At 35.5% G+C, this 26,713-nt stretch overlaps 1 protein-coding gene across 1 annotated transcript; it reads right to left on the bottom strand.

Moving 5' to 3' along the window:
* Nucleotides 1–641: 641 nt before the first annotated feature.
* LOC113097024 (uncharacterized) lies at nucleotides 642–12,863 on the bottom strand. The gene is made up of 5 exons (XM_026262258.1): nucleotides 12,696–12,863; nucleotides 5,565–5,585; nucleotides 1,444–1,746; nucleotides 1,052–1,345; nucleotides 642–984 (listed from the first exon to the last, which is right to left on the bottom strand). Exons 3-5 carry the CDS (start codon nucleotides 1,712–1,714, stop codon nucleotides 815–817), a joined length of 735 nt encoding a protein of 244 aa, XP_026118043.1. The 5' UTR covers nucleotides 1,715–1,746; nucleotides 5,565–5,585; nucleotides 12,696–12,863; the 3' UTR covers nucleotides 642–814.
* Nucleotides 12,864–26,713: the final 13,850 nt, after the last annotated feature.

The raw sequence follows: 26,713 nt of genomic DNA, 5'->3' as shown, positions 1-26,713 counted from the left end.
GTGCTGCAGGGTTCGTGTGGGTTGGGCAGTGTTCATCAAGGAAGGGTCCAGGTAAGGGGCGGAGTCCGGTGGCCGCACGCGCTCCCCTCTTCGGTCCGGGGCGCGAGGGGCGGCGGCTTCCTCTAGCGGCCGCATCACTCTCGTTGGCCGCGGCGCTGGCAGGGGATGGACGGCCCGGCATCCTGGCCCGTCGGCCGTGTAAACGGGTGCGGTTCTCCTCCGGATCGCGGGTCCGGCAGCTCACGTCTCTTGTGGCGCGGGAGTCCCTCAACGCACCCTTCCTGGACCCACGAGGACACCAGCGTGCATGCACGGGGAAGAGACCGGTCTCCCGAGGAGAGGCGCGTTGGGCTTTTAAACAGCAGCGGTGATGAGGCTCCATTCCCTTCAGGTGTGCCCCATCACACGCCGCCAGCCCTGACTCGTCCAGCGCCCCTCCTCTCACACACCCACTCCAGTCGGGAGCCTGGTGAAGGGCGGCGATTTAGGACGGGGTGCCGGTGACAATCAGGGAGGAGGCAGCTGACTCGTCACAATATATATATATATATATATATATATATATATATATATATATATATATATACTGCAGACAAACGTATGAACACATGGAGAAAGGATGTAGTTCATGATGCTGTATGTTTCATTTTTTTAATCTCTGATTACATGCTTCACTTTCTGCAACCAAATGCAGGGCTATCTTTACATCCTTACAGCTTGGTTCTATTATGCCAAAAACAGAAAATGTATACAGGAAGCATATATGCAATATTTCATGTTCTTAGCCTTATGGACATTAGATTATGTCTTATAATCAAATTTTGTCTGATCGGTGGCCTAAGTTGATGTTTGTTCTTTTCTCTTCTGTTCTGGATTTGATGTCATAAACCAGAACAACAATGGCAGCCACAGCAGCCACGCTCATCAGAGCTGTGACGACCAATCGGATCACAGCTTCAGCAGTGCCACAACAGTGGACAGAGTCTGACGAAAGAAAAGAAATCCGGGTCAGTAAAGACAGCTATGCTGAAAATATTTTCAAATCACATACCTGAACCTAACCAGTAGAGTTCAGTGTTGGAGAGATGTCTGGTTTGTTTTCTGATGGGATTGTTCACTACACAACTGTAGATGTTTTTATCGTGATATTCCACCTCCAGAGGTAGAGAGAGACTGATGTTGAGATCAGACTCACTGATGCTGGACAATAAACTGTTTCCTTTGTACCAGGAGAGAGTCACATGCCTCACATTCACCACTGAACACAGGAAGATTCTCGATGATCTTTCAGATGATAAAGAAGATTGTAAAGTGTAAATGAAGATTACTGGAATGGGCAGAGGAGCTGGAAAACACAACATGCTTTAAAAATGTGCATCCTGAATAATCATTTTGATAATGATGTAGCCTATTCTGTAATAGGTTACGTAATAATCTACTCACCATACACAGTAACTCTGTAACTCCTGGTTATCTCTGCACTTCCAATGTTTATACTCAGATGATAAACTCCAGTGTGTTCAGTTGTGGTGTTTCTAATGGTAAGAGAGCCGGTGTGATTCAGCTGCAGTCGGCCTCTGAATCTCCAAACCTCATCATAATATGTACCATTCACTTCCTTTATTCCGGCGATTCGCTCCTCTCCAAACCTCCACTCTATCTTGTCATATCTCTGTTTATCATCAGTCTTTAGAGTGACAGAATCTCCCTCCATCACTGATACATTTGTCTCAGCAATAAACACACCTGGAGAACATTGAAAAAGTTTTATAACACTTCTAACGTTCAGTTTGTTGCCGTGTCATGAACCAATGAACAACCATATTTCATGGCTAAATTACGGTTACATATATACACCATAGGGACACAGCATTAACAATAGCCAGGCCTGGGAGGGTTACTTTAAAAATGTATTCCGTTACAGTTACTAATTACTTCATAAAAAAGTTTTCAGTAACGTAATCCAAGTACCACAATAAGAAAGTAATGTAACTTTTTTCTACTTTTGGATTACTTCTGGATTACTTCAAGGTCAAATATTATTTTTTTAAAACAACAACATTTATTAATTAAGAATTTCACAGCCCTGAATTAATATATATGTAAAGGACTATACATACATCTAGTGCATGATATTGGTATTACAGATTTTTTTGTTTTATTTTGAAGAAAATATAATAAGAAATAATTTTAAGGAAATGTTTCTTTAACAGGAAAATAAAGAATACAAATTCATTTTTTCCAAGCAAATATAATAAAAACACAATTTTTTTGACAATGGAAAATGTTTCTTCAACAGGAAAATAGAGAATACAAATTCATTTTTTTTTCAATGAAAATATAATAAGAACAATTTTTAGACAATGGAAAATGTTTCTTCAAAAGAGAGAATACAAATATATATTTTTTTATCTTTGCAAATATAAAACAAATTTTTAAAAGTGCAAATGCTGCTTTAGGTTGGATGTCGAATCATTCGATGAAGAAAGTGTTTTTTTTTTTTTTGCGCGAAGGCACAGTTTGCACTGTTCAACGTTGTTTGCAATTTCTTCTTTTTAAACAAAATAGCAGCGGAATTTCCATGAAATGAACGCGTTTTTGCAGCAGTGGTTCAATCTCCGTTTGAGGAGATTGTAGACAGCTGTTATTTGCGCATGCCTGGGTGGCACACGTGACACGCGTGAATCATTAATCAAGCCGCGCTTAATATAGTGTTATTATGCAAAAATACTGATTTATTTAGTTTTAAATGAAACCATTGTAATCCTGAAAATATTCCCCCTTTTTTCAAAATGTAACTATAATCTGATTACTACGTTTTTTGATGTAACTGTAACGGATTACAGGTACTGGATTTTTGTATCCTGATTACGTAACGCCGTTACATGTATTCCGTTACTCCCCAACCCTGACAATAGCTTTGGCTTTTTGGGGTTGAAAATGTTTTAGAAACCAGAGCAGGACAAAAATAAATTTAAAAGACAAAAAAAAAAAAAAAAAAAAAAACTGGAATTAGCTTCCACTTTTAAATCTACGAATTTTGCAAAAGCACAAAATCAAAGTAAAAAAAACATAAATGTGGCTTTTTTAGGATAACAAAAAAAACAACGGTAGTAGACTTTAAAATCTCTGAAAATACAAACGATACACAATTTAACATGCATGTCAAAGTTACATATTTCACAATACTTGCATGAAATGTACAGAAAACTTCCACATCAAACAAATAATTAACTCACAATTTAGATCTCACAGAGGGCCTATAAAGCACTTTTTCTCCCCTCTGTATTTAACAATAAATATCACACTTAACGGTTACACAAACAATTAGTCACATATTACTCATTACAGAACAGGTAAGTAAATAAAACAAACTTATGAACCTGCTTTATGATTAGTCAATAAACCATGTTTTTGACATGAGGAGAAACACACAACTCAATCACATCGATGCACTTCTCACCAAGTCAATATTGGGCTAATACAACTTAATATTTTTGACCCTTTTGGTGTTTTATCCAAATATTAGTTATATATTTCCTAGAGTTGGGGTACTTGAACTTGGACTCGGACTCGAGTCCGGACTCGAGTCCAATTTTGAATGAACTCGGACTTGTCACGCACTCGGGTGAATTTGTACTCGGACTTGACACGGGCTTGAACATTTTGGAAAATATTCCGAGTACAGTCGAGTCCACGTGTGTAACAATAAAACCAGCATAAAATTGAGATGATAAATTAATGAATGTCTCCCCTTATGTCATTTTACTGCACCACACCGGCAGGCAGCAGTAGCATATCATCTCACGCTTGCAGACGAAACACACGCATCACTCATTGGCAGGGACGTGCACAGACATTTTGAGGGGCAGGGGCTCAAGTGAAATAAAGGGCACTTCTCATAATTACGTTTTGTTTTGTTTTTTTTGTTTTTTTTTAAACAAAAAAGTATATATATTAACGCAACACTGACTTCCTTTTAAAATAAAAAATTTAAAAAGTTAATTAATTTTATCTTCCTCAAACTCAAATTTTCAAAAGATGTCTACAAAATAATCAGTTCACATAGAAACCATGGTCTCCTTAGTATTCACTAGGTTTATAGAGCAGCAAAGGAAACCATCCCACAATGTGCATGTTTTGAAAACATTTTCTATGCTACTAGTTTCAAGTATATATTTAGAATAACCAAAATAACTGCATCAAGCAGAGGGGTGTGTTTTACTAATAATTTGTTTATTTTTTTGCACAAGGCACTACATCATTTTAATTATTTTGGTGTTATTAGAACACATAACACTTTTAAAATTAACACAAATATTCACTCTAAACTGAAGAGGGTTGTTGCTGCTATTTTGTTAACTTTGCATTATGCTGACTGCCTGGCCCTGTACTGCAAGCATGATTAAAATTAATTGTTTAAATACTTTTTGTTTCACAAGCAAAATAACTTTTTAGCTTCACACAACTAAGCATCAGAATACTGAATTGCCTTAATGTTTTAATCAAATACATTAATATTATTATTTATATGCATGTACACATACACAATGACTGACAAGGACTTAGTTTCACATTTGAGGGAGGACTGTATCATCACCATCATCAAATAAAACCTTCAAAATCCACATTTAGATGGAGTTTGTTTTAAACCTACTACACTCAAAAAAATATTCTGTGGCTTAGTAAATATTTAACTTAATTAACTTAATAAAATCTCTGAAAATCTTACTTGATTGTTTGAATTAAAATTACCAAAATAATTGAGTAAAAATTAAATAAAATTAAATAAAAGCCAATGTAATGTATGTATTTGTGGTTGTATGGAATACTATTTTATAAAGGTTTAGAGGAAATAAAAAAAAAGTTCATAAATAAAAAGTTAATTTATAAATATTGTTATTTTTAATGTTTAATGTTAACTTATTTCTACTCAGTTTTATTTATTAATGTACAGATGCAGTTACTCAGATTTACTACATTTTTTAGAGTGTAGCCTATCCTCCATCTGTTTGCATCTGTAGATTTCTTCTAGATTCACCAATTTAGATTTCTAAATTTCAGGGGGAAAGACTCTTGATGTAAGTCATTAACTAACTGGGGACGTTTTTATTTTATTGACTTATTTACTTACATGGCTTGGTTGATCTCCAATGTAGAATGCGGTCTGTTATTTCTTGATAACAGACCGCTGTGCGGAGTATAACAGACCGTTGCCAAGAAAAACAGAGCGTTGCTATGGACTCACAGGATTCTAACTGTAGAGACGGAGCGTACTATTTTCTTTAGCGGAAGCAATACAATCGGGTTTAAATCAATAAACTCCCTTTTAATATTTTGTGTCAAATTAGTTATTTATTTGGTAGGTAGCCATGTTATAAGCAGGAGGATAATGTATAGCGATTATCCCTTAAACAGCTCTAGACTAGTAGGTCATGAGGCATGCATGCTAGCAAAACACAGGTTAACTAAGTTATATTTGCCTTTGGCTAATCAGCAGTAAATTCGAGCATTATTCGAGGCGCTGGTATTTTAATCTTTTGTTCATCACCAGCTCCACTCACCTCAGCACAAGCCAAGAAAAAGAGTGAGGGCCAAGATGGCGGCGTGATAGGTGGACGCGTTTCGGAGGTGTCATCAGGAAATTTGAAATAGGACGATTATATAACCGTGATAATTGGGTTTGTTTTTTGTGAATAAATGTGTAAGTGATTTTTCTACTCGTATTACTCACCTTGCGCTGATTTATCTATGGGCAGAAAGAAAATTAGACAGATTTCCAACGAGACAACACGAGCGTCAACTATGGAGCCTGTTAAAAGTGCTGAAGTGAATGTTAGCGTCATCTCCTCTGTGGATTTGAGTTCATCAGGAAACGCTGGGGATCTTAACAACTGGTTTGACTCACACCCAGATATGAATGATCTCCTTGCGATCCCTCTACCTGAAACTCCCTTAAAACCTGCACCAAAGAAAACGAAAAGAGATCCTCGGGATAGTAGTGACACCTCAGTGGAAATTCTGACAGCTATTCGTGAGCTCTCTGGAAAGTACGATCAAATGTTCCAGAAAATTTCAGCTATTGAAATAACAACTGGGTCAACGGCTAAGCAGATTGAAACTCTGTCCTCTACTGTTACTCAGCTTGTTACTGAGGTAGCAATGCATAAGGAGTCTCTGAAAGTTGTGGCTACGGAGATTCAGGAGCTCCAAAATGCGAATAAAACCATGAAGGCCGAAATTGGAGAAAGCAAGCGCTATAGCTGGAAATGGACATTAAAATTACACGGCGTGAAAGAGAGAGATGGAGAGGATGCTCGGAAAGTTGTTATTGATGTCCTTAGCAACGTAGTGCCTGGCATCAGCGATGATCTTGAGGGTGCAATTGACATTGCACATCGTCTTGGCCCGAAGAGAGGGGATGGTTCCCACAGATCCATCATCATTTTGTTTGCTCTCCGTCGTTTTCGCGACACTGTTTGGCAAGCTGCCAGAGGCTGTAAATTCCTTTTCGAAAAGAAGTTGCGACTCACCAAAGCCCTTTCACCGGAAGATAGGATCGCCAGAGAGAAACTTTGGCCTCTTGTTAAAAAAAGCCAGAGATGAGGGTAAAAAAGCCTCCTTTCGCGGCTCTTTCGCATTAATCGATGGAAAAAGATTCAATTACGTTGATGTGAGATAGTCTTGTCTCATTGTTAATGTTAATGGTTCTTAACCACATTAGTGCTAGGGACCTACTAGTCATCCAAATTTTGAAACTTGATTTGATGATTGACCTACTTTTGAGGGCGGTCTAATTGACCAAATATTGTTAATACACTCAAATATTATGAATCGCTTATGGTTCCTCCTATTGAACTTACAAAGTTAAAGGCTGGAGAGTGTTGTCTATTTATCTTTGTTTATTACGTTCATTATTCAAACTGACATTCAGTTCTTTTTGCGTACTTGCTATAGAGTAACATGCAAGGTTGCGAAATATATATTATTTAACTTTGTACTCTAGAATTATGTACGGTTATATATTGTTCCTATCTCAATTGAGAATTTTTGTTTACTCAAATTTAAGAAGTGTAAGATTTTTTTTGGGGGGGGGATTTAATGGAGTTTAAATTTAACTCTTTTTCTGTTGTATCTTTAAATGTAAGGGGTTTACGTGATGCTGTAAAGAGGAAAGCTGTTTTTTTGTTCTGTAAAAGCAGTGAGTCTGACATAATCCTTCTTCAGGAAACACACTCATGTGAAATGGATGTAAAATTTTGGAAAAATCAGTGGGGTAATACTATATATTGTAGCCACGGCTCTAATCACTCAGCTGGAGTCTTAATTCTTTTACACAAATTTAAAGGGCAAATACTTGGGGTAAGGTCGTCTGACGAAGGGAGATGGATTATTTTGTCGTTTAAACAGGATAACTCAAACTTTGTTATTTGCAATATTTATGGTTGTAATTCTCGATCGGATAATAGGTCTCTCTTTGCTCAGATAACTTCTGAATTAAAAGTAACACTTGTTAAATACCCTGACTCTTTTGTGATTCTAGGCGGTGATTTTAATGAGTGTGTTGACGGCACTTTGGACAGATTTCCTCCTAGAGGTAACGATGGTCTTTATCTTAATAGCAACATTTTATCATTATGTGCAGAATTTTCTCTTACTGATACATGGCGTTTTTTTCACCCTGATTTACACGAATTCACTTGGTCTAATAGAAATAGATCTTCCCAATCAAGAATTGATTTATTTTTGCTCTCTTGCTCAGCTCTTCATTTTATTAAAGATATTTCTCATTCATTTGCGCCCCTGTCAGATCATAAACAAATAAGCTTAAAATTGTGTAGCAATGCTGATAAAATTCATAGGTTACGTGGTTATTGGAAGTTTAATAACTCCCTTTTAAAAGATGCTTCCTTTAATGATAGTATCAAAAACTTACTTTCAGATGTATTTTCAAAAAAAAATGAGGACAGCTATAAAGTGAAATGGGAATTTTTTAAATATAAGGCTAGGCAGATTGCTATTAGACGAAGTAAAGACTTAAAAGCCTCTAAAAATAAAAATATAACTGAACTATTAAATAAAATAAATATTTTATTGCAAAAAAAATTAACTCCGGAAGAAGAATTACATTTAAGGGAGTTAAATCTTCAAATTAACCAAGCTTATTTGGACTTGGCTAGAGGGGTTTTTATTAGATCTAGAGCAAAATGGCTCGAGGAAGGAGAGACCAATTCCAGTTATTTTTTTGCATTAGAGAAGAGGAATTGCAGAACAAATTCATTAACCGCTCTTAATATTAATGGTGTCAGATGCACAGATCCAAAATTAATTTCTACTTTTGTTACTGCCTTTTATAATGACCTTTACACCTCTGAATTTAATATGGATAATTGTGAGAATTTTTTGGAAACAATTAGAAATCATATTCCTGTCATTGATAATGATTTTAAAGATATGTGTGAGGCCACTTTGACAATAGAGGAAATTAAATTGGCTTTATTTTCTATGAAAAAAAAGAAATCCCCTGGTGTTGATGGTTTTTCCGTAGAATTTTATATTCATTTCTGGGATTTAATACACTCCCCTTTGTTTCTTATGTATAGTGAATGCATTGCTCAGAGAGAAATGACTTCATCAATGAAACAGGGTATTATTTCCCTTATCCCAAAGCCTGAAAAAGATTCTCTCTTAATTGATAATTGGAGACCAATTACACTTCTTACAGTTGATTATAAGATTTTGGCCTTAGTATACGCAAATAGATTAAAATTTAAGCTTAATCATATTATTTCAGAAACACAGTCAGGTTTTGTTAAAGACAGGCACATTAGTAATAACTTAAGACTTGTTTTAGATTTATTGGATTATGCTGACTTTGTGAAATCTGATGCAATTATGCTTTTCTTAGACTTTTACAAAGCCTTTGACACCATTGAGCATGAATTTCTTCTGCAATCTCTTAAATTGTTTGGTTTCGGGTCTTCATTTGTTAATATCATTAGAATGTTTTATAAAGGAATAACAAGTTCTGTCATAGTTAATATGTTCACCTCTAAAAGATTTTCTATAAGACGTGGTGTCAGACAGGGTTGCCCGATTTCCCCTTTTTTATTTATTTTGGTTACTGAATTATTATCATTAAGTGTAATACATAATCAGATTTTTAAAGGTATCTCCATTTTTGATAGGGAAATTAAAATCTCTCAGCTAGCGGATGATACCACTCTTTTTTTAAAAGATAAAAGTCAACTTTCTATAGCTATTCATAGGGCTGCACGATTAATCGCATGCGATTGTCATGCGTGTCTCATCAGTAAAGATGGTTCTGTGATTAGCGGTAAATGTCCATCAGCTGCTTTCAAATGGAGCCGCACCTAATATACAGAGCCGTAGATCGTTGACAAGCTACGCAATATCGCGTTCATAACCGCATGCGATTAATCTGCGATTATGAACGTGATATTGCACAGCTTGTCAGTGAATTACGGCTTCACATCACACTAGATGTGGACTGACATTGCTCAGAAGTCAGATGTTGGTTGAAAGTGAAAACCCAACCTCTGTTTGGTGTCAAACTCTAGCGTAAATACTCCAAAAACATGACAATCTTCACTTATTATAAACAAGAGTTATTTCTGTCATAAATGTAAGAAAGTTCTTATTGAGATTAACAGAGATGTTGATGGTTTATTGAAAATTATAGTTTAGTTTGATGTCACCATTATGCTGATCAGTACTTAGGAAGTATGACTCTTTTCAGTGTTAGCGTTCATTTAGTTGCTGTAATTATACCTGTTACAGCAAAAACATTGAGAAAAAGATGTCATTCGATAATGTTGGCTACTGGCTGATATTAAAGATGTCTTAATGTAACAATGTGATCAACTGATTTTACCAGGAGTCTGTTCTACGCTATTAATTTAATATTAGTGTCTATAGCAGATGTGTTGCAATACACAGGGTCCTGACAATTTATGTTATTTTATTTTTATCTGATCTTTTTAAACTACATTGTTTTAGAATCACTTCAAACCATAGGATGCTTAGACATACAGAGACCTTAAGAATTAGTGTAAGAATCTCAACAATGGTGACATGCTTCATGCCTGGGTGCTATGGATGAGTTTTGCATGATGTACCCAGAATACATTGCAGCATAAAGCATGTCACCATTGTTGAGATTCATACACTGAATCTTGATGTTTGTGTGACAAATTTTTCCTAAATTTTTGAAATTTTCTGCTTTAAGTTCAACTGGGTGTCAGGTTGTTGACCATTGAGTCACTTTGATAAATAATACTTAACTAACACCACACAGCAGCTTGGGTGAAAACAGGTAATCAGACATATCAATCATCAGCAAGCAAACAGCACCATTGAACCACATATTCGTTTGCTGTTTTAGCCACAATAAAGATGACAGCAGCTAAAAAAACAACACCGACAAGTCAAGTGTCAAATTGCACAACTAAAGCCAACACTTACCAGCATTATGGTGACATCAAACCAAGCTATTACTTTTAAACAGACATCAACATCCACATCTAAACATCCACTTAAATCTTAATTAGAATGTTATGGAATAATGTTCTAATAATGTTATTGATAAACATTTGTAGAATGTTTTTAGAGAACGTTATCCTATCTTTTGAGAGAACGTTCTGGGAACAAAAATAAAACTACCCGCTAAAAACATTGTTAGAACAATCCATGGGAATGTTCTTAGAACATTTTAGAACAAAGAAAATTCTAGCTGGGAAGTGCCGCTCCATTTGAAACCAGGTGGTGGACATTTACTGCTAATCACAGAACTGGCTTTACTGACAAAGACACGCATGACAATCGCATGCGATTAATCGTGCAGCCCTAGCTATTCAGATAATTAAACATTTCTCGTGTGCTTCTGGGTTAAGGCTAAATTTGTCCAAATGTGAGATAATGTCACTGCATAAATGACACATTCATTCAGGGTATTCCAGTTAAAGACACAATAAAGTATTTGGGTATTTATGTATCAAAAAATGTAATAGCCAGACAACAACTTAATTTTTCTAGTAGATTAAAGAAGACTCAAAATATTTTTAATCTTTGGCTACAAAGAGACCTGTCTCTTTATGGTAGGGTTCTCCTCTCTAAAGCGGAAGGTCTTTCTCGCTTCGTCTATCCTTCGCTTTCTTTATATGTCAATGATTGTACTATCAAAGGTGTTAATAAACTTCGACTTTATATGGAAAAACAGGTCTCACAAACTTAAAAAAGCAGTGATATCTAGTTGTAGAAGTGATGGGGGACTTGAAGCTATAAACTTTCATAATACCATTTACACTTTTAAAATAAATTGGCTAAGAAGATGTTTATTAAATCCAAATTCTTTATGGTTCTTTATTCCTAATTATATATTCAATAAAATTGGAGGCCTCCCCTTTATCTTAAAATGTAATTATATGCATAATAAACTCCCGGTTAAATTAGCTAATTTTCATCAACAGGCTCTTCTTGCGTGGAAGCTGTGTTACGTTCACAACTTCTCACCACATAAAACTCCTTTGTGGAATAATATGGATATAACTGTTAGGAACAAGTCTCTTTTTTACACTAATTGGTTTAACAGAGGTTTAATTTATATTTTTTCTTTATTTGACAATTTTGGCAATGTCTTGTCGTATGAACGCTTCATGACTGTCCATGACTTTCCTATTCCTTTCAAAGAATATAATAATGTTCTTAGAGCTATTCCCTCAGGTTTAATGCATCTGGTTAAAGGCCATATATTATACACCAAAAGAGATATGAAGGAATCGGCTTTGTTACTGGGCGGCATTGGCATTTATGACAAGAAATGTAATAATAAACATGTTCGCCAGACATTTCAAAAGAGAGACCTCATTGTTCCTCGAGGTAGATCCCATTGGGCTGCTTTAATTAATAATATAGATTGGAGAAGAGCATGGTTGTTGCCTCATAAATATTTTATTCCTAATAAGACTAAAGAAATTCACTTTAAAATACTGCATAAAATATATCTCGTTAACTCATCTGTTTCTAAATATGTTGAGATTCCTAGTACCTGCATATTTTGTGGCAATGAAGAGGAAACCCTAATACATTTATTTTATTCTTGTGAGTTTGTTCAGAAATTTTGGCTTGACTTGTATTCCCATTTAAACAAACCCCCTATCTTTGCACAATCTTTTAGCTTGAAAGATATTATATGTTATTACTCTGAATCTGCCAACAAATCTAAAGAGTATATATTCAACTTTTTTATTTTGTTCGGCAAATTTTTCATCCATAAGCAAAAATGTATGGGCTCAATTCCTACTTTCTCACATTTCCTGATTGAGGTTGACTCACTGCTCAAATCTTTTTGTTTAACTAACAATAAAAAATGTGTCAGGTTTTTTGGATTTATATGAAAAATTTATTTCTAATGACTGATTAAGCTTAGATAGCTTTCCTTCATTGGTTTAAAATGTATTTGTGTATTTATTTATTTTATTATTATTATAATATATATACATTTTTTTTCTCTCTCTTTCTCTTGATTATAAGCTACAAACCCCTTTATTATGTTTTATTTCTCCTCTTCTTCTCTATCTTCTTTATTTGTCAATGTTCTCCTGAATGTGATTGTATATTTTCATCCAATTTCTTGAATAAAAAAAAAAAAAAAAAAAAAAACAAGCCAAGATAAACACTGCTGGGAGGGGCTGCTGCTGCCTGCAGGTGTGTGTCTGTGTATCTGACGTGTGCCGATGTGCGTCGATGTGCGCCGCTGCGCGCAAGGGGGGAAGGGAGGGGTGGTCAATGAGCGCTTCAGAACTCCTGACCTGATATTTAGATATACTATTCTGCAATAAATATATTTGTTTGACAGGAAAGCTGTGCGCAAACAGGAATATTTTTAGATATACTATTCTCAATAAATATATTTGTTTGACAGGGAAGCTGTGCGCAAACAGGAATATATATTATTTAAAAAAAAAAAAAAAAAAAAAAAAAAAAAGCACCCCAGAAAAAAGGGCACTTTCTCTCCAGGAATAAAAAGGGCAGGTGCTCAAGCCCCCTTTTATGTCTATGTGTGCACGTGCCTGTGCATTGGTATATTTGGGCGACTGGAGTATCATCTACTAAAGAAATCCCATGCTTCACCTTGTCTGTGTACCCAAGATCCTCTTCACAGACTGCAAACACATCAGCATATCTCCTCAAAAGTTCCACTAGCTCTACCTGTTGCTCTGACGTACCTTCTATCCATAGTCTATCTAGCAGGTATAGGTATATATGCTAATGTATATAACTTTTGTTTATGATAATTCCTTATTGTAGCATTAGAAATATTGTTAATTTTACTTAATCTTTATTACGCTTTAATTTCAGTAAGGTCCATAGGAGCAGGAAGTGGGGGTGCTGAGGGTGCTGCTGTTTTTTTATATTTTTTTCAGTGGGCAACTGTAACTATTGCGAAAAAAAGAACTCATCATAGTCAAGCCGCAATGGCAATGTACCGCCCTTAGAGTTTATCTGAGGATAGTGTGAGATGAATTCAACAGGTCTGCAGCGCTTCTGTGAATAAAGAAAACCGAAAACTATAGGATTACATAAAAAGGAATATAGGCATATACACTAAATATATTTCAATTAAATCATATTGACAGATTAACAAAGCGAAAGAAAAAAATTGCTAAATTACGGTTCATTGTGACACGTTCCAAAGTTTTCGGAAAGGAAAACGAAACAGCAGAGAGTAGTTTTCTTTATATTTCAAAAGCTTGACAGCTTTGAATAATCTCTTGCTTCTGTGTATCCAACCAGCTTTGGTATGACCATCACGCACACACAACATAATTGTGCTATATTGAAGCCTGTTCATTATCAAAATAAAATACAGTTAAAGAAACGAATAAAAAGCTACTGCTCCCTTGCACAAAATGTTGCGTTCAGCGTGACTGTGCCGATGTGAAGGATGATGTTTTATGTCGATGAAAGTACAAACACTATATAATACATAATATTTTACCATCCAGATACATCAGGAACATGGAAATATTATGCACCCAGGGTGCTGAGGGTGCTGCTGATTTTTTTTTTCTGTAGGCAACTGTTACATTGCGAAAAAAAAAAAAAAAAAAATCGGCATCTATTTTAAATAAAACAATGTACAAGCAGCTGTTAATGCTGGTGGATTGTGATTGTGTAGTCAAAATTATAAAAGAGGCTACTAACTGTATCTAGTTGTGTAGATGGTAAAGTGTGTGTCAATCTGTTCCTTGACTCGATCGACCCGGGTTCAAATGTGTCTTTCAGTGAAACTTTTTTTCCTCCCTTTTCAAATTTCAAATCACATCAGAAATATTTTTAATAAAATTGAAGAAAATCAACAAAAATGGTAGGTGGTAGGGAGGTATTTTTTCTCAGTAAGTTGGCATCCATTTAATAATTTGAATGGAAATTTAGACCTAATTTACACTTACATCATACTGCACTGTAAAACCCGACAAGTTAACTTAACTCAAATCGTTTGAGTAAACCGATTGCCTTGACTGTAATACCCGACAAGTAAACTAAACTCAAACGGTTTGAGTAAACAGATATCCTTAAGTTATGTTAACTCAAACCGTTTGAGGAAACCGATTGCCTTAAACCATTTAAGTTGAAAAAACTAACATTTATGAGTACTCTGAACTTAATTCAGTTGAGTTAACTGAAAGAAGATAAACATTACAATCAAGTAATTAAGTGATTAACTGAGTGATAATTGAGCTTTAGTGATGAACACCTGCTGTTAACAAACAGAATCACTGAAGAAAAGAGAGAAAGGAACTACAGCTGACTTCAGACACAGCTTCACTCAAACCTGACAAGTTATGTTTACTCAAACCGTTTGAGGAAACCGATTGCCTTAAACCATTTAAGTTGAAAAAACTAACAGTTACGAGTACTCTGAACTTAATTCAGTTGAGTTCACTGAAAGAAGATATGTATTGCAATTAAGTAATTAAGCGATTAACTAAGTGCTGATTGAGAATTAGTGATGAACAGCTGCTGTTAACAAACAGAATCACTGAAGAAAAGAGAAACACAAGAACTACTACAACTGACTTCAGACACAGACTTAGATGAAATCAACTGAAATAAAATACATGAAATCTCTCAAGATCTGATTAAACAACCCCACAAACAGCATCACCAGCTCCACTTATTAATAACCAGACTGACTTTATTTCTGTCAGACGTCTACAGAAGATCGTATTGAGAATGAACTAAGGTTTAGATGTTGATTTATTGTTTCATTTGAAGTAACCATGTTAGAGATCAGTGTTTGCTTTAGTTGGGCTCTTGACCCTTGATTTCTGACTTAGTCTTTTCTCTGGCTGTTATAACCGTGTGTTTCTAAAACGCATTTGTTGTAACTCAAAAGCCCAGAAGAAATGCCATCAGGCGTTAACCTGTACCTAGGTGTACTAAGTGTTGTTACTTTATATAGGTGATGATTATTATTCATTATTATCCACAAATATTGATCTGTACAGAGTCTAATTGCTGAGGAAACAAATGTGTTATTAGTAGAAGTGGATCTAATACAAGTGACACTAAGAGTTTGTGATAATCAGTTAATATAAAAATGACTTCATAAACATTTTGTACACATACATTTGTCTTCTATGCCAGTAACGGGTCAAACACAGACATCAATAATCAGAATATGAACCTCAACAATGGTGACAAAAAAACATGCTGCAATGCATGCTGGGTACTATTGTAGTACAGAACTCATCCATGGCTCCCAGCATGCTCTGCAGCATTTTTTTTTATTTTTTTTATGGTCACCATTGTTGAGGTTCATAATCTGATTATTGATGTCTGTGTGTGACTAACTGACACCAGAGATGACCAAACTGTTTGGAAAGTCTTTGTATTAACTGATTATTACAGAACCACTGGCTCTTAGAATCACTTTTACTATAATCAATCAAATTACACAACACCTATTTCATCAGAGATTAGACTCCATATGGATCAATAATTGATGATTATCATCACCAATATAAAGTATAACAATCTACACCTAGATACAGGTTAACACCTGATGGCTTTTCTTCTGGGCTTTTGAGTTATTACAAATGTGTTTTAGAAACACACGGTTATAACAGCCAGAGAAAAGACTAAGACAGAAATCAAGGGTCAAGAGCCCAACTAAAGCAAACACTGATCTCTAACATGGTTACTTCAAATGAAACAATAAATCAACATCTAAACCTTAGTTCATTCTCAATAAGATCTTCTGTAGACGTCTGACAGAAATAAAGTCAGTCTGGTTATTAATAAGTGGAGCTGGTGATGCTGTTTGTGGGGTTGTTTAATCAGATCTTGAGAGATTTCATGTATTTTATTTCAGTTGATTTCATCTAAGGCTGTGTCAGAAGTCAGTTGTAGTAGTTCTTGTGTTTCTCTTTTCTTCAGTGATTCTGTTTGTTAACAGCAGCTGTTCATCACTAATTCTCAATCAGCACTTAGTTAATCACTTAATTACTTGAATGCAAAGTTTTAAAACTTACAGGGTTTAAATCAAGGCAATCTGTTTACTCAAACGGTTTGAGTTAAGTTTACTTGTCAGGTTTTACAGTGTGGTTTATAATGTATTATAGTGCAGAGGTGCATTTAATTGCAACTATTTGCAATAAGTAGTTAGCAAAATATTCTGCTATATTTAATCATTGACCCCCCCCCCACACACACACCCATAATCGAAAGATTTTATGAAATATTTGTTAATTAATAATGTTTTCAACTCAGAATTAAATATGCACATAATGTTGTTATTTTAATATATTTTGCTGTTATTTATTGTAAGTAAATTGATAAATAAATCAAACTTCCCAATCAGATCCAGGCCACACAATGACTTTTCCCTCGGCCCAAGTACCACAAAGAATGACGGCCCGAAAGTCGCCCAGAAATGGATTAAAGACTTGGGCCACACATTGGCCATAACCGTCCCGATTCTAAGCCAGTTAATCAGCCTTAGCTGGCCCTGATCTGGGCCAAAACTGGTTTTATTATCGGTGCCAATTCGCAGCCTTAAGTGGGCCAGATGTGGGCCGGATCTGGGCCAACACTATTTTGCTGTCTGGGAATTTTAATATTGCATATTATTACTTTGTATATTTCTATGATCGCAATTATTGATTTTGTGACAAGCTTTAATGTACACACAATCTATGCCAATGAAGTACATAAAAAAGAATAGAAAATCAGACTTAAAACCCAAACATCATGTAACTGTGCAATAAAAAAAAAAAAAACATATTGCATTGGTTTTTCTATTTATTTTTATAAAGAAAAAATCAACCAATAAAGAGTGAGTGTATAAAGTATACAGTCTATAAGAGAAACGTAACATACACATGTAACTTAATCATAATAATTTATAACAGATGTGACAAATGACGATGCGTTGCAGTCCACTCTGGCAGAATATAATAGTAGTTCGAGGAGCAGGGCATAATTTAAGTTGTTAAAACTGAAAATACAGTCCTGATCCACCCCCTCAAGGTGCGCGTTTCTTATTCAAAACAAGCATCATCGTAAACACAGCATGTTGCAATCTCTGACGAAACCGACGAGATTTTTAAATAGTTACAGAGGAAGGAGATACATATCGCCAATGAATGCGGTTTGAATTTGGATTTTTTTTCCTCACACAAAGCATCACATGGATAAATTTAATTTACCTATTGTATTACATTAAATTGATTTAAATAAAAATAAATTACTTTCATGATCATTTTATTTAATGCTTGTGCATGACAGCATACTGATAAAAATTATGTGCCCCCCACTCTCTACTATAGGTCAGTGTGTGTCCTATAAACGAAATAAATATTACATGATTATGGTTAAATACTCTCTCTCATTCTCTTTCTTTTCATGTAAGGATTCTAAGATTATTTGTACCGATATTAATAATATAAAACTTAATAAAATTAATTAAGTGCAGTTTAATGCACTTGACTGATTTGCTTAATTTTTAAATTATAATGTTTCATTCTGTTTTGATTTGCCATTTCAAAGAATACATTAAAATGTATGTGATCATTTAAACATTATCATGCAATATTATCTTGTGTATTATGGGTCACATAATATGCTGACAGATCTTCTGATTTGGGCCCCCCCCCCCCAATCAACAATCGCCCTCATGTTGTTTGCCGGATCCCCGCTGTGCCGTCATCGCCACACATGGCCAAGCTCTGGCTGAAAGGGTACATGCCATTGCCGACAGGAGGCCAGCAGTGCCACCTTGAGGCCACATTTAGGCCAAGTCTGCTTGCTATGTGGGTTACTAATAGGCTTATTTGCTAAGAAGTTAGTGCGTGATGAATCTGCACTTTTGGCGGATTTGCAGGCTGTTGCATGACATGAATGGATATTTATATAATATAATATAAACAGTAAGTTCAGTAATGTTACTAAATGTGTTTGTGTGCATGTGCGTTTAACTTGAATAATGTCCAAAAGATATCTGTTTTAAAGCAGTGGGTAATTCCCCAGACAGCAATTAGTTTCGGCCCAGAACCTGCCCACATCTGGCCCACGTGAAATCCATGCGGGCCAAATGTGGGCCAGATCTGGGCCGAAACTGATTGCTGTCTGGGTCACTCGTTGATTTGCTTAAAATCTACTTTGCGATTCTGTTGGCAAACATGCAGCAGAAATAGACAGCCTTTACAAGTAGTTTGCGACGCTTGCAATGTTACGCGCATGCTGCTGCTCTTTAGTAAGCCCACTTTTAATGGTACATGTATTGTGACTTCGTACGTTTACTACAGAAATGCTAAAATGTATTTAAAAGATTGACTGACCAAATCGCTTGGTTTGCCCACCCCTCCTCAAGCTCAAACTTATACGTCCATGTGTATAAATGGAATTGAGCTATTTGCTGTGTAAATGGCATATCACAAAAAAAAAAAAACTGTTATTTTAATTTAGTGTATTTTCACTTAGTGTAAATAGGCTGTATTGTGCGAACCCCCCCACCCCCCGGACGTGTGCACGTACAACACCCCCAACCTTAAACATCTTCCTTTGCCCCTTCCTTTGCATCCAAAAAAAAAAATACAAGAAAACCAATTTTTCAGACCTTAGCCTACATTTTGCTCTGAATTAACATAAGCACAGTACACTCATTTTAACCAGTTGCTAAATAAATGAATAAAAATAATCAATCAATCTAACTGTCCTCAGGTGACTGAAATGAGTTACTCACCATGAACAGTTACTTGAAATGTCTTCAATGTTGCAGTTATGCTCCTGATGTCTACACTATAACGTCCAATGTGTTCAGTTCTAATGTTTGTGATGGTCAGAGATCCAGTCTGTCTGTCCAGATTCAGTCTGTCTTTGAATATCATATCATTATATGTAAAGGTAGTTGCATCTGCTTCATTCATTGTAGCAATGATTTTATCACCAAACTTCCATATTATCTTACTATCCTTCGGTACTTCAGAAACATCAGTGTGTAGAGTGACTGAATCCCCCTCCATCACTGATACGGACACTGTTTCATCTGCTTCAACACCAAACACACCTGAAGAACAAACAGAAACGAACAAATATATACAAACATACACAATTGTATTGTAATATTTGTGCTCTAAATACAGTATATTAATGACAGCAAGTTCTCAGGCAATATATTGTTTGTTAACAGCTCTATTCCTGTACTTGTACTTGGAAATGACAACATTACACTATATATGTGACAATATAGTTTCACGGGTTTGAGCAGTTATTGACCCTTTTCATTCACAATGATGTATAGTTCAGATGGGATATTACCAGCTCATTTAAGGTCAGTCCCTGAACTAACTATATTCTTGCAGAATGCTACATGCTCTTGTGCAATGATAAATTACATTTTGTGTCTCAGTTAAATAAAAAGGAAAATAAATAAAAGGAAATTTCACAACCAGCTCAATTCTGAATTCATGTTTCTCATATCTATAATTATTTATGATTTATTTAACTATTATTAAATGACAGCACATCTAAGCTAACAAGCATGGATTTTTCACCCTGGACACACAAAAACTGAAAAACTGGCACTCGCACAATGATGCATACATTTTATTTGCCGGTTTAATGTAAAATATTAAATATTTTAAATTTTGGAATAAAGATTGGGCGTTTGTGATAGCATAACGTTTTCTTAACAAGTAAACTTGCAAGAACACAGTAAAGCCCACCCAGAGCTGGCCTAATATTGTAAGTACAGGTTGCAACAATAGCAATGATTATACTGTAAGCTTGTTTATGGAAAATGTGCATACTTTTATTAGTAGTCCGCACCCTGAATGAGAAAGACAGTAACTCAACCGGGCTCAAGTCCAAAAAACGGACTAATTGATTGAGAGAGTGACTTATTTCTGTTTGGCTGTTCTGTTTCGTTTAAAGTGTTCTTGCGTTCGTGTTGCAGACTTTTTTATGTACAATAGACCGTCAGCGCCCTCTAGTGTTCACTACTAAACTCACACGCGCACCAACAACTTACTCCAAAAACACCAGTGTTGTTTTGGTGTTTGATTTGTCAGAACGTACATTTATGATAAAGTGAGACGTTTGAGTTTTTATTTAAAAAAAAACAAAACAAAAAACAACAACAACTGTAGCTATATAAAAAAAAGAATATAACAATCTGTTTCCGATTTATATTGAAAACGAAAATGTTAAATTAACAAGTGTTACTCACCGTTCACGAGTAATAGAACCCCCAAAAGCAAGGTATTGCTCCTCATACTCAAGCTGCTTTTAATCGCGTCTGAACTACAACAACACTGATTAAGTGAACTGATGATGGACTTATCAAACCTCCCAAGTCACGTGGTTTCTCCAGAAAGCGGGTGTGTGGCGTCATTATAGAGATCGCTAATGAGTCGTCATCATGACGTTTTCCCAGTGGTGAACGCAAAGCATTTTGGGAATCCGCGGCACAAACATTAAACGCCAGGCTTCTTTGCATTGAGGGAAGAACTAATGTTCAAGATGCCGTCTACCTGCTGTGTTATAAACTGCAATAGTCGTTCTCACGATAGAGGTGGCATAAAGCTTAAGAACTGAATATCATTTTATCGTTTTCCAGCGAGGAAAAATAGTAGTGCAAGCCATGTTTCAGAGGTGACAAAAAGGCGACGAATGGCATGGATAGCAGCGGTAAGGAGGCCAAGATATCACTCCACCACACATGATGGTTTGTTCAAAAGCATTTTCACACAGGTAAATTACAATTACTCTCTGTAAATGTTAACTGTTAATTTAAAATCAGTTTTAAATGTTGTACATCTAGGCTAACGTTAACTTACATTGCAATTTATTTGGTGACTGTGTTTGCAGGCAAACCTACCTATGAAATGTTGGAGTGTGATCCTGCTTTGATTACAGCAATAAATTAGTTTAAAATATATAAAAAAAGAAACGTTGTTTTAAATTGTCATAATATTTCATAATAGTACTGTTTTTATTATAATTTTTTAATCAAATAAATGCAGCCTTGGTGAGCAGAAGATGCTTCTTTTAAAAACATTTAAAAAATCTTACTGACCCCAAACTTTAGGTAGTGTATGTCGCCCCCTGTGTATAGCTAATCTGGATTCCTTTAGGAATAGAGGTTGTGATATGACACAATTGCTTTGTATTGTAACTGTCAGACACTACACCCGCACCTGAAATGTAAGGTCCTGTGAATCCACCTCATCCCCGGACACTGTCCACACCACTCATGAGACTGAGCTGAAGACTTTGCTGGATAAAATTGTGGTTGTGTGCTGTGCTTTGACCAATATGTGTCCAAGTGTTGTTTTGAAGGCGTCATGTTAGAATTATACACCTTGCTCGCATCTAATATGTAAATGTTGTTTTTTTTCCAAAGGATTTTGTAATGTCTCTTCTCACATGTAATGTTTTTTTAGCCATGTCTGTAAATAAAATACACAAAGATTGAATGTAATTCTGTCTCCTTTATCTTTATTAAGGAAGAATTGTGCAAAATCAGTGTTCTTTGGTTGCAAACACAATTACATAACTTAAATAGTAGTAACAACCAACTTAATTTCAGTTTCTTTACATATTTAACATGTAAATACATTTAGATGAATAAATTAACATGTAAATACATTTAGATTAATACATTTACCTTTATAAAGAGTCCATAGAAATGATGAGAAACTGAAAATATGAGGTAGGTTGTGGGTGATAAGTCACAGACACATGACTCTTCTCTGGCTGGTGCTGCTGAGTCCCACGCAGTCTAAATGGAACCACTGTATAAGACAGTTCTGATTATCGCAAGCTAACATGTCATCAAACTCTTCAGGCTGTCTGTAAAAGCACCACAACACAATCTTTTCACATGCCCTTCTTTTGGGCTGGAGGGTGTTACCTTGACCAGTCGCTCTGCTTGTAAGGATCGAGTCCTTTTGATTCTCTTTATTTTCTCGTCATATCTCATCTTTGCATTAGGATTTAGTTTTAGGCGGTATGGTCCGACAATGTTTTTTTAGCCCGCTGAATTTTGTAGGATTATATTCTGTTTTTCACGCAAATTTTTCATTATTTTCATGCCAGAACACAAGCCTCCTATGCCAGACCAGGCGGCAAGGAAGTCGACCGGAAGTTGAAGTCGGCCGGGTGCCGCCATCTTGTAGCAGAACTTCACTTGCGTTAGCATTCCCATTGACTCCCATTCATTTTGGCGTCACTTTGACAGCGAATAACTTTACATCTGAGGCGTTTTAAGACTCAGTTTGTCCATTATTTATTTCTAAAGATACATGCCCCGTATTAACAGTTTTTGTAAAAAATAGACTAACGATTGCGTCATAACCACTCGACTCTCTGTCGCATTACCGTACAGACAGGAGGAGAAGCTCGCAGGCAATTAACTTAATATGGCGTACTGGCGTTACATTTTAAAATACTATACAAAATAATTAATCAGAATACTTACTCCTGCTCACTCACGACAAAGAACTCCCCGCTCAAGCTCGCCGTCTCTGCAAGATTAACGATGGCAGTTTGCACGCACAGCCACTAGAAGATTTACATCTGTCAGACAGGTTGCTGACGTCCTCAAGCTTCGTTTGAGTCTGCGCGTCAGAAACGGAAGTGCTAAAAAACACTAAAAATGGGCTTCAATTGTCTCAATTGAGTTCCAATGGGGTCGCTGTGTCCATTTATTTTACTGTCTATGTGCCAGACCATGTCAACTGGCCAAACATACCCATAATTCTTTGCGTTCCGATGACGTTGCTGCCCAGTTGGTCACATGTGTTAGCGATCTCTATAGTTTGCTATTTCGAAATGTTCCAAAGTGAATCTTGACTTGATCGAAATTATGAAATGCTTGTTTATTCGAGGTTTTTGATCTTGTGCATTGCATTAGTCACTAGATGGTAAATGTGGAAAGTTTTGTTGAAATTCCACTCTACCACGAAAAATGTACAAAAATAAGACAACAAACGGACATCTAAAATAAAAATTTTAATTTAATTTAAATTTATGCATTTAATAGAATAAAATAGAAGGTTCCATATAGATTCAATCACCCACCCATTCACACAGAAGAGAGTCTGTATTAATATATATATATATATATAAAAAATGTGATTGTAATTAATTTGTATTGCAAATAAATAAATAAATAACAATTATTCCTTGCGATAAAAGTGTCACAATAAGTACAGACATTCATCGTAATGCTAAAATTAAAATAAAAACAAGATAATAGGCTACATTTGTTACTGGAAAAGGTTTTAAAAAACATTGCTTTAAATAGTAAAAATGTAAAATATAAATATCAATTGTGATTACTGTGAAAACAAAACCAGACCTACTTGCAACTTTTGAGAAATGTTTTATTCAGGTATTAAAATAACATAAACTGCATGCAATAAGACATTTAAAAAGGTCACGACAGTACCAGAATGGTACAATATAGACAGATCAATGGATGTATATGGCACTGCCTTATCGTTTAAAAGAAAAATGAATTAAGCACACCAGTTTTTTTAATTAATTTATTTATTTATTTTTATTAAACAATATTAGGGGTCACTTTGCATTGGGTAAGAGAGAAACTTTCAACTCTGCAGGATATGGCCTTGGGTTATAAACATCCACATTATCTTATCATTTGTTTCTCAAGTTCACTCACAGAATAGTGTGTTTATATAAAAGCAAAGGGAATCCAGATGAAGAGAAGACATTCGAGAGAGAGAGAGAGAGAGAGAGAGAGAAAGTGTGAACTATTTGTTTGAGCGTGTAGTGTGTATGAAAGCCTTCTTACATGAATCTCATCCCCTCAAAACAGCTGTACTTTAGGAATAAAAACAATTACTACAGTTTGCACTGAATGCTTTTGAGGCTCTAGCAGCTCAGTTTCTGAGTCAAAGTGAAACCTGCTGTGGTTTAATTCACATCAGTTAAGTGGAAAACTGAATCAGATGAATGTGGCTTCTGTTGAGTGGACAAACGTCTTGCTCCTTTTGCATGTGTGCGGTTTATTTACGTGCAAAAACAAGAGATTATTTTCCTTCAAGACAAACACTTTCCTTCCACTCAAAACAGAAAGGCTACATTATAAGTGAATGTATAAACAGTTAGATTAGATATTCATCAGACTAAATTCATGCATTGGTATGCATTTGTTGTTCTAAAAGGTTAAAGGGTATGAAGCCAAACTTGACGGAAGCATGCAGACTGAATAAAGTTTTGTTTTTGTTTTTTTCTGATCGGCTGACGATTATTTTTTTGAAGATCTGCTTGTCTCCCCGCAGGTTATCTTGGCCACACACACTATTATCATGCCATTTTGTCGTGTTTCATGAAATCGACATCAGTTCTTTTTCCAGAACTCATCAGCCACTGAACGGATCTCAAACAGGTTGAAGAAAATGATTCACGCACTTGTTTTGTTCTGTTTTACTCGTATATTAGTCACTAAATGACCTAGTTCCGAAATATATTGCAGATATGCTCACTGAATATAAACCTAACAGAGCACTCAGATCACTAGGATCAAGTCAGTTAGAAAAACCAAGGGTTCACACAAAACAAGGGGAGTCCGCCTTTAGTTACTATGCCGCCCACAGTTGGAATCAGCTTCCAGAAGAGATCAGATGTGCTAAAACACTAGTCACATTTAAATCTAGACTCAAAACTAATCTGTTTAGCTGTGCATTTATTGAATGAGCACTGTGCAATGTCCGAACTGATTGCACTATATTTTCACTGTTTTTTTTTATTTTTATTTTTTTTTATCTTATGTAAAATCATTTTCTAACTGTTTTAAATTCATTTTAAATCTTGTTATTATTTTTCTTACTTTCTTTTATGTAAAGCACTATGAATTACCTTTGTGTACGAAATGTGCTATATAAATAAACTTGCCTTGCCTTGCCTTGTTTATGTTTTTTCCCTCTGATTGGTGAGTAGCATAATAAATGTGGGCTTATTTATGGCCTTAGTGTTAGCACATAAGCCAAAAATTTTTAAATGATTAAATTATCAAAATATTTAGGTTTACGTTTACATTTAGCTACATATATATTACATTTTGATCTCTAGGTGCTGAGACAGATGAGATGGGGTCAGTGATGGAGATTCGTTCACTCTCACTCTCAGAACACCCTTTTTACTGTCACTTAATCTTAGATTTCTTTTTTTTTCTCCAGCTCCTGTGCCTGTTCCTGTCATCACCAGATACTCTCCTCAGTGTCCATCATCACCATCACCATAATCATCATCATCATATTGTTCACTGTTGTGTTCAGTGGAGAATGTGGGTCATGTGACTCTCTCCTGGTTCAAAGGAAACAGTTTATTGTCCAGCATCAGTGTGTCTGATCTCAGCATCAGTCTCTCTCTTCCTCTGGAGGTGGAATATCAGGATAACAACAACTACAGCTGTCTGTTTAACAAACCAGTCACTACTATCTCACAAAATTACAGCATTCCTATCACATTTATGGCAAATAATATCACAAAACCCATGGTGACCCTGATGACAAAAACAATAAAAACCTTCACAGAAATTTTAATGATTTCCACTACAAATATCCGTACAAACCATCAAATTTAACCATTAAAACCATTAAATAATGGTTTCCTGTAGTGTTTTGGGGCACATTACATAAGGATTTAGTGGCTTTAACAAAACCCAGCAAAAAGAAGGTGACCAATTACCAGTAGAGACCAAAAGGCACCATTGTAGTTTCCATTAAAACCAACACAATTTTTCTTTTAACCAGTAAAACCATTGCAAATTATGTGATGCTTTCTGTTTATTTTTTCAACAGGATTGAAATGCATTATTGTATGAACTAAAATACTTGAAATGTACATAAAAAGAGCAGAATGCAAAATGTATATTACAATGATAAACGTAAACCTCTAGAAACCTGAAACAGCAGAATTCATATGTCTGTCTGTGTGTGTGTGTGTCTTACTGTATCATACTAATCGCCTTATATCTACTTCATTTACTCTTTTTTTTTTAACCCAATAGCTCTCAATTCAATGGTGAACTGCCTTTAACTGTCATTTTGCATTATTGACACACTGTTTTCCTAATTAATGTTGTTCAGTTGCTTTGACACAATCTTTTTTGTTTAAAGTGCTATATAAATAAAGGTGACTAGACTCAAATGTGACA

The sequence above is a fragment of the Carassius auratus genome, unplaced genomic scaffold, assembly GCF_003368295.1.
Source record: "Carassius auratus strain Wakin unplaced genomic scaffold, ASM336829v1 scaf_tig00216070, whole genome shotgun sequence".
Taxonomy (NCBI): domain Eukaryota; kingdom Metazoa; phylum Chordata; class Actinopteri; order Cypriniformes; family Cyprinidae; genus Carassius; species Carassius auratus.
This window is presented reverse-complemented; position numbering and strand designations above follow the sequence as displayed.

Excerpts from the sequence above, each read along its gene's own strand:
- LOC113097024 (XM_026262258.1), bottom strand. The coding sequence starts at position 1,714 with ATGGAGGGAGATTCTGTCACTCTAAAGACTGATGATAAACAGAGATAT. Across the intron at positions 1,346-1,443 it reads TTACAGAGTTACTGTGTATG|CTCCTCTGCCCATTCCAGTA; the intron begins GTGAGTAGATTA and ends TGTGTTTTCCAG. Across the intron at positions 985-1,051 it reads ACTCTACTGGTTAGGTTCAG|ACTCTGTCCACTGTTGTGGC; the intron begins GTATGTGATTTG and ends TTCTTTCGTCAG.